Here is an 11,709-nt window from a genome sequence, read left to right as displayed (position 1 = left end):
ATGGGTTGCCCCTGCACGTGTACACCCACCCCGACCTGCACCAATGGTGGAGTCAATGGAAGCACCTGATCCGTAGTGACCAGACCTTGCAAGCCCTGGATAGTCAGACCTGTGGCCATTATGCGTTATTTTTCTTGAAAGCCCGTGCCCAAGGCCAGTCCTATCAAGACTTTTTGGGGCAATGGAGTTGCGACAATTTAGTGTTGAATGATCAGAAAGTGGCTGATCGCTTGAAACGGGTAATTAAACAAGAAGTCCAAGATGAAGTCGATGCCCGCCCAGAGGAGGGAGGGCAAAAGAATGTGAGCCGCCAGGCCTTTATGCTTTGTAATCCTTGTGAGTGTTGAAATAAAAAAAACACCATAAAACGAGAGGTGCTGTGTTCGAGGGGTCATTTGAACTTTCATCATGATTACGCGAGGGGATGTCCAGCGGGTGATCGATGCCTTCATATTAGAAGAAACCCTGTATTGGTGGTCCCACCCCATTGAACGGGTGAACACCGTCCAAGGGGTAGATGCCTGGGATGGGTATCATTGGCTCATAGCCCGCCAACTGGCCCAAGACCAAGATTGGGTCGCTCTCAAACAGTACATGGACACTATGCAAGAAACGCATTTAAGAGAGACGATGGAACACTTGATTCAGTTCGAATCGCCACGCCTCTACCGCGAGTATTGGACAGCATGCCCAGCCACAGACGACAACGACGGCAGCGCGCTTCCTCCCAACGACGACCCCGCTTTCGTCAAAACGGACGTGGCATCATGAGCGTGTTGGCCAAAGCGTATAAAATCGGTGACAAATTGGGACGTGACAAACGGTATAAGCGTATGGGCGCGAAAGGGGCCACGGGTCATTATCGACGTCACCCTCGACCGTGGGAAGGATGATTCGACAGCCCAGTAGTGTGATTATCGCGGGCCCGTCGGGCAGTGGCAAGAGCGAGTTAGTGGAACAATGGTTACGGGACCTGAACGTGTTTCAAGTCAAACCTAAGAAGATCGTCTACGCGTACGACCGATGGCAACCCCGGTTTGAGCGTATGCAAAAGAAAGAGGGAATCCAATTTCATCGCGGGTTACCGGACCCCCGTCATTTAACCCAATGGTTTGGCCGGACGCGCGGTGGCGTGCTGGTCTTGGACGATTTGATGGAAGAAGGGGGACAGGACAAACGCGTGTTGGATTTGTTCACCAAAGATTCCCATCATCGCAACATCACCGTCTTGTATTTGACGCAAGATTTATTCCCGCCGGGTAAATTTGCCAAGACCATTAATCGCAACGCGCATTACATTGTGGCCTTCAAGAACCCTCGGGATCAAACGGGCATACGCACCATTTTACTGCAAGCCTTTCCCGAACGATGGCGTCAAGTCTTGCGCCTATTTAAACGCATCACGTCCCGTCCCTTTGGCTATTTGATGTTGGATGTGCACCCGGCCTCGGATGATCGGTACCGCTTGTGGAGTCATTTAACGCGCCGAGAAGGCAAGGCGCAAGTCCATACCTTGCCCGTGGATGTCCCTGCCGTTCGAAAACGAGCTGCAACGAGAACTCGCCCGGGTCCGTCGGCAAAGAGAAGGCGGACAACAACGTGACTTATCGGAGCGCATGGATACCCCGACCTTCTCGCCTGCCGGGGTGGGGTCCCCGACCTCGCCCTCGGTACTTCGGGACCTTAGTAGCATGACAGACATGGTGGCAGAATTGACCCAACCCGTGGATCGAGCCCAATTGGATCAAGAAATTGAGGATTTTCAATTGACCTACCCGGTCAATGTGGACGATGCCCTGAATGCCTTTACGTTACCCCCCGTGGCAGGCACAGGCACTACCACCACCACGGCACCGCCACCACCACCCACGATCACCACCGCCCCTACCACGACAGCCACCCAAACCCGTCCCACCACGTCCACCCGCACACGTCCTACGGCCACCACGACCACCACCAGCTCCAGACGACCCAGACCACGCCCTGTCACCACCGCTACGACCACCACGGCTCCCTCCCGCCCCTCTACGTCCCGACGTAGTGCTGGAGCAGGCACCAGGACCACCACGTCCACGGTGACGACCCCGACGGGCCGTCCCACCGTGGCCGCCAAACAACCGCGACGACGTCCCCGCGTGCCCTCTCCACCGTCCCCCGGTTCCTCCCCTCCTTCGGAGGATGAGGATGAAGATGATGATGATGACGATCGAGGACGAGGCTTAAGGCGACGGTTGGATTTGTTGAACGAAGATGCCCAAGAACGGGCGCGAGGGAGACGCATTCGCAATATCACGCATACCAATACGGTGACCACCGTGTATGAAGAGGGAGGCCGACCGTCGGTACGCCGCACGTCGACGCGAACGTCCGGTCCACCCCCACCCCGCCGAGGCCGTGGCCGTGGCCGTGGCCGAGCCCGTGGACGGGGACGACGCTCGTGAAGCTATAAAACCAGGAGCCTGCCTTCGACGGTCCCCAAAACCATGTGTGGTCAATGTCGAAGCGGGATGGCCCCTCGACGCAAACGCAAACGCACCACGACCCGACGTCGACGCAAGATGAAGGGTGGGACGGTGCCGTACATGGTGAATTTCAAGAAAGGGTTTGAGTTGTTGACGACCCCGGATACGTGGAAGATACCTTCCAAAACCGAAATCAAGTCCGCCAAACGACAAGTGGCCGACTACAAACGCCAGTATCGTGCCAGTGGTACGAGGGATTCGTACAACACGTGGTTGGTCAAGAAAGGGTACGCCAAAAAAACGGGGTGCAGTGTGATGTGAACATGTATAAAAAAGAGGCTGGCGGGGGTCAGCGCTTAGAACTGTCATGGGACCCCAACGCAAACGCAAGCGCACCACGACTCGGCGTCGCCGACCCGTCAAACGACGACGAAGGGGTCAAGTAGGGGGTGTCTCGCCTGGCCTGCCTATCGGGATTCTCAAAGCCGGGTATGGGGCCACTAAAGCCATCGGGGAGCATCAAACCAAGCGAGCCATTAAAATTGCCGACAAACGCCGACGAGACGTGGAATCCGGCAAACGGAAACGCTATGCGGGGGAATCGTTTAATTGTTCGATCATGTGATGAAAATGTATAAAAAGACCTTTGTGGGCCTGAACAGGCGTTAGTTGAAGGATGGTCCGTGGACCCAATGGACGCCGACACCGTTATGTCCCCCGAAAACGACGCCGTCGACGCGGTCTGCAACGCGGAGGTAGGCTACCGTTGTTGGCAATGGCTCTCTCGCCTTTGTGGCTCCGAAAATACAAACCCAGGATCCGTGTTCGTCGACCGGACTAGACCCCCTCGCAAGGCCATCACGTTGACGTTAGAATGGACGGAGGAGATCGAGGCCGTGTTGTGTCAACGCTGTCGACGTCATATGCAACGGCATTATCATGGGGAACTGTGTCGCCAGTGTGGGGCCCAATTTACCATAAATAGAGCGGGGTCGTGGCAATTCCTGAACCTTCAGCATGGCGTGGCGCATGGAACGTCAAGCCCCGTTCTTGAAAAGTGTCTTACAAGAAGCCAATCAACATAAACGACAAGAATTGTTACGGATGGCCAATGCGGATCAGATCAATGCCATCAGTGAATTAGTGATGAACACGCTCCGTGGCACGGTGCCCCGTTCTCGACAGACTATCACGTTGCTCAAACCGCATGCCCAGAGTTTACGCGCCATGGCCAAACCCGCGCATTCGGTGAAACGACGGCGCGCCATCATGATGGCTCAAACAGGCGGCGCTCTCTGGCCGGAACTCTACCGATGTTATAAACGTTGCATGCGCTAGACCAATCCCCTCAGTTGCACCATGGAACCCGAGATGGTGAGCACCACGGTGGACAACGCCCCGGCTTTTTTGCAATTAAAAGAAAAGTACAAACAAGAATTGGTGGAAGACACTCGCTTGAGTAAAGCCGCGGATTTGGCGGCCAGACAACATGTGCTCCTGACCAGTGAGGTCCCGGATGCTTGGAAACGCCCGCAACTCAAAGCCGTGAGCCGTCAGTTACGCCATTGGACCAAAAAAGTGCGTCAACCCTTTGGAGCACCCGCGGGAGGTGTGAGTGCCGCAGGGGCCGCCACGCCCGGCGAGGATGATGATTTTGAAGCGGGGCCGATGCAAGCGTGGTTCACACAATTGGTCAAAGCCACCAAAGGTATAAAACAAGGCTCCACGCCGGCTGGGCCCAGAAAACCACCGGTCCCGCCTAAACCGAACATCACCCCGAGTGCTAAAAAGAAACTCAAGTTTACGCCTCAACCGAGCAGCGCGGAGTTGGCAAAAAAGTTGCCTTTTTCAGACACGTACGGTACAGCACCCTGGGAAACCCCTAAAGAACGGGCGGACTCTATCACGAAAGCGGTCGCGCGTGATATTCGCAAACGCACGACAGACTCTGCCAAAAAGAAAGCCGCTGGGTTCGCCAAGAAAGCCTTGGATTGGAAATCGTGGAAAACCCCGTGATGGGACGGAGACGTCGTCGGACAGCTACCTCCCGTGCCCGATCGAGGCGACGCCCACGACGATCGCAACGCGGGGGCAAATTATTTGATGTGCAAAACCTCCTCAACAAGACGGGTATTGAATTTCATTGGCCCGGCTATCAGTACATGGGCCCTGGCACTCATTTGAAAAAACGTTTGGCCCGTGGGGATCCCGGCATCAACCGGTTAGACAGGATTGCGAAAGTGCATGACATGGATTATGATAAAGCCAAGACCTTGAAAGATAAATGGGTGGCGGATCGCAAGATGATTGCCAAGATTGATCAACTCCCTGGTAGTAAAACCCTGACGGAGCGTATTGTGAGACGCATTATGAAAACCAAACTGAGATTGGGCATGTAATTTAATGGAACACAGTCATTACACGATGGATTAATCTAAAACACATGGTTTAATAAAACTCACATTGTTCTTACAAATAGTGTTGCAATTGTTGTAAGGCATTGGAACGAGTCGATTGGACAGGGTCCTCGTCAGATTCGGAGTCGGACCAGTCTAACGGCCACCACGGGAGGGGAAAGGGACGTTCCAAATGTTCGGCCAAGCGTTGGTTTTGTGTGTACTCCATCCGCTTCCGATATTTTTCTTTCTGTAACGCTCTCCACCCATCCTCCCCCAAGGCTCGCTGTTTTTCGGCCCGGAGTTGTCGCCGCCGTTCATTCACGCGTTCTTTGTAGGCTTCGAAGGTTCCTTCCTCCTTCATTTTTGCCATCCAGTTTTTCTGGGCTTGGGCGTTCCGGCGTTTTACTTCACTCCGTTTTTCCTCGGACATGGCATAATAGCGTTTCATCCCATACTCTAGTTTTTTGGCTTTAAAGGCCTCGTACTCCCCTTTGGCTTTCAAGTTTGCCATGTGTTGGTGGTAGCGTCGACGATGGAGGGCCTTTACTTTCTCGATCCCGTTCACGGATGCATACTGACGTTTCCGATACAGTTTTTGAGTCCGTTTGTTGGCCTCGGGGTCCCGCTTTTTTCGGCGCGATGCTGGTGTATCCATAATTCAACTCTAGCCAACGGGAAGAACACACGTCCGCTAACGCTCGTAACTTTCGGAAGGGACTCTCGGTTCTCTGTCGAGCCTGGGCACGTCGGTCTCGTTGCTGCTGTACAATCTGCTCGCGGTGTTTGTGGTAGTAGTCCCTGTTCAATAGACGCACGTAGGCCGCGTTTTTGGTGCGATACCGCAGACAGGCCAGTCGGTTGAGTTCTCGGGCTCGGGCTTCCTGTTCGGGGGTCGGCGCTGGTTTAGGTGGTTTGGGGGGTTTCACTTTTTTCTGGGCCGCCCGCTTTTCTCGTTTCTGCTGCAACAATCTCTCTTTGTTCTTGACGTACCACGCGTGTTTCAACTCTCTTGCTTTCTCAGGATTTTTGTTAGGCATTTCTCGAACGTAACTGACGTCTGTTCTGATGGACAGACTTTATCTAAGGGATTCTCCGCCAATCACCGATCTCGGTCCAGGCCTAGAGGAGATGGAAGGAGTCTGTACCCATGGGGGGGGGGACCCCCCTCAATCTTCTTCTAGTCGATCAAACCCCCTCACCTGACTCTCACCTGAGCTGGGTCCACCAATCCCAGCGCAGGCGAGATCACGTGAGAAGGTCTATAAAAGTCTACGTCCAGCGCGGGAAAATTCAAATGGTTTGCCGTTGTCATGGCGGAGGCATATCCATTCAGTGACGATGACGAAGGGGATGCTCTATTGGACCGCGCCTATGATCGGTGGGAACAGTTGGGAGGGGCTGCTGCCCGTGGCCCTCTCTTTCAGTTTACTATGCAACCTATCGGTCGACGACGCCGCTGGCGTGATGTGGTGGAGCGGGCGCAATTCAATGCGCAATTACGACAATTGCGGGATCCTGTGCCTGGAGATAATATTGGGTTGGCGTTGACTGAAGCACTCCATCAAGCCATTGAAACAGAACTGGGCCGTGAGCAGCGACCTGCCCATCATTTTGTGAATTTTGCCATTACAGCGCATGGATTCACCCACGCTTACCAAACCGCCAATTTTACGGTGGGGGAGTTTTTACAACGCACCGCCCGTTTGGATGAGATGTTAGCGACCTTGGCCGGCAAGTTGAACAGCAATGAAGCCTTCAACCCCGATCGTGGGTTCCAAGTGGATGTGGTGTTTGTGTCTATGCCTGGCCCAGGAACAGGCCATCGTAAACAACACAATGCCGGACGACTCTGTCTGGATCGAGAGAACAAGAAAAAGAAATGCATTATCACTATTCGAAACAGAGATGCCTTATGCTGTGCTCGCGCGATTGTCACCATGCGAGCTCATTGCCATAAAGATCAAGGCGTGGACGGTTTTCGCGACTGGGACAATCTCAAACGGGGGCGTCCTGTGCAGTTACGTCAAGCCCAAGCCCTCCATCAGCAAGCAGGGGGTGGCGGAGGGACCCTGTGGTTTACCCGAGTTGTATCAATTTCAACAGGCGTTGGGGTCTCAGTATCAACTCTTGGTGATGACCCGGATGAAACCGTTTTTTCTCATCTTCAAAGGCCCTGATGCCCCTCATCAGATTCGTTTACTCAAATCTAATCATCATTTTGATGGTTGTACGTCTTTTCCGGCGTTCGTGAACCGCTCGTACTATTGCCTGGACTGTGAACGAGGGTTCAACACCAACGACCGAACCCATCACAGTTGTCAAGGGAAACGCTGCAAAGCGTGTGGTCGATTTGATTGTCCCGATTATGTGCGTAGCACCCGCCCTACGGACTATTGCCCCTTCTGTCATCGCAAGTTTTACGGTGAGCAATGTAAGCGTCATCATGTGGTCAGCAAGCAATGTCAATCCATCAAAACCTGTCTCAAGTGTCAGGCCCAGTATACGGTCGTCCCTAACCAACGTCACCAGTGTGGGTATGCCAAGTGTCCCGTGTGTCACGAATGGGTGTCTATCCAATACCACAAGTGCTACATTCAACCCGTGGTTGAGAATGAGGAAGAGACTGAACCCACAGAGGAGGGGGGAGGTAGCATGGTGGCGCCACCCCCTCCCCTGTTTGTTTACGCCGATTTTGAAGCCATGCAGAATGCGGAAGGTGTGTTTGTGGCCAATTTGTTATGTTATTCGTCTAGTGAAGAAACGACCATCCATGTGTTGGACGGAGAGGACTGTGCCCTCCTATTTTTGCGCGATTTGGATGATCTCACGGACCTCCCAGACAGCGAGAGTGAGCGGGAGATTCTCGTGGTGTTTCACAACTTGAAAGGGTTTGACGGCATGTTTATTCTGCATGAACTGTACCAGCAACAACGCGAGGTGGTGGATCAATTGACGGTGGGTGCTAAAGTGTTGTCCTTCAGGAGTGGACCCCTCAAATTCATTGACTCGTTATGTTTCCTGCCTATGCCGCTGGCTTCCTTTCCCAGCACCTTCAATTTGACTGAATTAAAGAAGGGTTTTTTTCCGCATTTGTTTAATACCCCGGATCATCAACAGTACGTGGGTCGGATCCCCGATTTGGAATTTTACGATCCTGAGGGCATGATGGCCAAAAAGAAAGACGAACTGACGCGTTGGCATGCGGAGCAAGTCCGTCGTAACGTGCGTTTTGATTTCCAGCAAAAGATGATCGAGTATTGTAAATCGGATGTGGCGCTGTTGAAAGCGGGATGTGAAGTCTTTCAGCAAGAATTTGAACAGCAGGCTGGTTTCAATCCTATGGCCAAATGTATCACCATCGCCAGTGCCTGCAATCTCTATTGGCGCAAGCACCATTTGACCCCCGACACTATCGCTGTCGAACCACTCCAGGGGTGGCGAGGGGCTCAAGTCAATCAATCGCTCAAGGCCCTGCAATGGCTGTACTACCAAGAACATCAAATTCCTAAGGAGGGGGCTAGTGCCGATCGCATTCGTCATGTCCGGAATGGGGGTGAGCAGTTTGTCCGGACCCTCGTGAACAGTTATTTTGTCGATGGCTACGATCCTCTGACCCGCACTGTCTACGAGTTCCATGGGTGTCTCTACCATGGCTGTCCTATTTGTTATCCCAGCAGAGACGCCAAACATTATGTCACACCAGATCGAAGCGTCGAGGAACTCTATCAAGCCACGCTCTCCAAACGCATGGCCCTCCTCCGAGCGGGTTACACCGTCATCGAAATGTGGGAGTGTGAGTGGGACCGACTGGTCGACCATGAGCCTGCCGTGTCTCAGTTTCTGGCTTCTTTTGATCTGGTCGCACCCTTGAAACCCCGTGACGCCTTTTTTGGAGGTCGCACTGGTGCGGTGGCGTTGCATGCCGTGGCTGGGGAGAATGAAGAGATACGTTATGTGGATGTGACCTCCTTGTACCCATGGGTGAATAAGAACTGTCCCTATCCTATCGGTCATCCTAAGATCATCACCCAACCCGCCGATCAGTCCTTGGCATCCTATTTTGGTGTGGCTACGGTGGACATTCTGCCCCCGGTTGGTCTATTCCACCCGGTCTTGCCTGTACGCTGTGGCCAAAAACTCACGTTTCCTCTTTGCCGTGCCTGTGTCCAGACAGAGCAAGCCCAACCCATGTTGACCCGAACCCAGTATTGCCCTCATTCGGATGCAGATCGTACACTACGTGGGACCTGGTGCACGCCTGAGCTGGTCAAAGCGGTGGAAAAGGGGTACACCCTGATCAAGATCCATGAAGTCTGGCATTTTCCCCCTGAGCAACGCCAAACAGGTCTTTTCGCTGAGTACGTGAACACATGGCTCAAACTCAAACAAGAATCCGCGGGGTGGCCCAGTTGGTGTCAGACCCTCGAACAAAAACGCGAATACATTCATCGCTACCAGGAACGGGAGGGGATCCAACTGGACATTGCCAGCATTGCCAAAAACCCTGGTCGCAAGGCCACCGCCAAACTCATGTTGAATAGTTTCTGGGGCAAGTTTGGCGAGCGGATCAACAAACCCACCACCGTCACCGTTCAAAACCCCGCCCATTTGTTCAGCCTCGTTTCTGATGCGGCTCTTGATCTCAGTACCCTCCGCCTCTGTACCGACGATATTTTGGAAGCCGTCTACACCAGTGTCCAAGACAATGCCGTCAAAGGCACCAAGACCAACATCTTTGTGGCGGCGTTTACCACGTGTCATGCCCGATTGAAACTCTACGAGTCCCTGGACACTCTCCAGCAGCAAGTGCTTTATTATGATACCGACAGTGTAGTGTACAAGTGGCGTCCCGGTCAACCCAGCATTACCACTGGGGATTTTCTAGGGGACATGACGGATGAATTGGACGGGGATGTCATCACCGAGTTTGTTTCGGGGGGCGCCAAGAATTATGGGTACACGACCCGTGGAGGTAAAGTGGTGTGTAAGGTCCGCGGTTTCACGTTGAACGTCCGGGGGTCAGCCATTCTCAATTTTCATACCATGAAAGAGAACATTCTCTCGGAATTAAACTCGCCTCAGGACACTCGCCGAAATTTGAACATTGTCAACCCCTATCATTTCACACGGGATTTGGAAAAGAAACACATTCAAGTGGTTCCGCGCGTGAAGCAGTATGGATTGGTGTTTGATAAGCGTGTCATTGATGTGTCTACCCGATCCAGCTATCCCTATGGCTACGAGAGGATTGGGGACGAATTGGATCTTCTATTAGATTTGTAAACCAATGGGCGTGACGTCACTAGGACCTCACACACGTCCCGGATGTCATTTAGGGCACTGTCGAGATTTGTATTAAACCATGATGTGGACCTCTATACAGTGTGTGTGTTTTTTATGGATTGACGGGGATGCGAGGGGACTGGGGTTTCGTTTTGAGTGTCTCCCTTGTACCCAGGTTCTACGCGGTCCTTTCAAACTATGCCAAGCATGTAGATCCACCTCTTGGGTGGGGTCACGTGATTTTTATGCCCAAATATGGGAGCTTTGACGTCACTTTGGTCACATGGGCTGTATGCTTGATTCTGATTGGTCGAGAAAAATTTTGCTGCGCTGTGATTGGTTGGGACCTTCTTGAGCCTCCTTTACTACTAACGCGACTTGAATTAATGCGAATTTCAATTTCATCAAGCGTTAATTTCTTATAATAAGGTAAGGTGTAAATTGTAAAAATCAATGGTTACCAAACATAAACGCTCCTGTAAATAGTACTAAAGTTCACCACTTTCCTGTTAAACAAAGATGGGCGAAAGTGCAGCGCTATTGACAAAACCACGTTATTTAGCTTATAAACGACAAGCTCAACAAAGGTATTGTGAACACGAAGATGGATCATACATCTTCTTTAACTTTAACTTTAATCAAGTTCCAGATTACAATATCTGTAAAATACTAAATACTAATAATCTGAGGTAGGCTTACAGCAGGATACAAGATTACTTAAAAACAACAGCCCACCTGCTATTACATAAATAACTTATCAATTATTATGCAATTTGGAAAGGAAAAAAAATATGTTCATTCGTTTTTATGCATTCCGTTTTATTGAAGCCATGTTAGTGATCCCCCAAAAATTATATGAACAATTCACAAGGAAAACAATTCAATATTTAGGCCCTGTTTTCACTACTGCCCAAAATTTTGTTTGTTCAGGCAAAAAATTGGTCAACGGAAAGCCATTCCTTGAATGCGGACGATTTTTTCCACCTACCAAAATTTTCTCAACTGTTAACAAACTTCAAAGATCTTATACCGTCGAAGACATTTGGAGGCCTACAATTTTTTGTCAGGCGACAAAATCTTTTGTTCTTTGACAGCTATCCTTCGTCGGGTAATCTTATTTCGCGAACATGACCATTTTAAGTTCTTTAATTGACGTTTCTGGTTAAATGAAAAATTTCACTTTCTTAGATGCGAATAACGTTTTAAAAACAAACTATCGGTGATGACAAAATTTTTAAATTTTGTGCAAACGCCAAAGTCTATTTATCGTCGTAGGGACTTACTACATTGCTATATATTATAGGAACAAACAGCTCCGTATTCTTAAAAAGATATCAAAGAACCTGGGATCAATTTAATATAACTTTTACAAGTGTAATTTCGAGTGAAAGCTACTTGTTTATTGTTCCGAAAACATTCAATAGCTACATTTCTTAATTACACTTGTACCAGTATTATTACACTGGCCCTTGTACCGACAGCGATTTATTTTTTCTTAAAACAAGAATGCGTGACTGCTAAGGATCCTCATGCAAGGTTTCATTTTGCCCCAGTACTTGAGGATC

The 11,709-nt window shown here is 51.0% G+C and overlaps 2 protein-coding genes across 2 annotated transcripts; both read left to right on the top strand.

The window, feature by feature from the left end:
- The first annotated feature begins 889 nt into the window (after window positions 1-889).
- Window positions 890-1,603, top strand: LOC140932095 (uncharacterized). The gene has a single exon (XM_073381752.1). The coding sequence runs from the start codon at window positions 890-892 to the stop codon at window positions 1,601-1,603; it is 714 nt and encodes a 237-aa protein (XP_073237853.1).
- Window positions 1,604-7,561: 5,958 nt separating this feature from the next.
- LOC140932094 (uncharacterized) lies at window positions 7,562-10,144 on the top strand. Its single transcript, XM_073381750.1, has one exon. The coding sequence runs from the start codon at window positions 7,562-7,564 to the stop codon at window positions 10,142-10,144; it is 2,583 nt and encodes an 860-aa protein (XP_073237851.1).
- The last annotated feature ends 1,565 nt before the right edge of the window (window positions 10,145-11,709 follow it).

Source organism: Porites lutea, chromosome 3, assembly GCF_958299795.1.
Source record: "Porites lutea chromosome 3, jaPorLute2.1, whole genome shotgun sequence".
NCBI classification, from domain to species: Eukaryota; Metazoa; Cnidaria; class Anthozoa; order Scleractinia; family Poritidae; genus Porites; species Porites lutea.
Note: the sequence above shows the minus strand (reverse complement) of the source record. Positions and strands in the feature narration are given on the sequence as shown.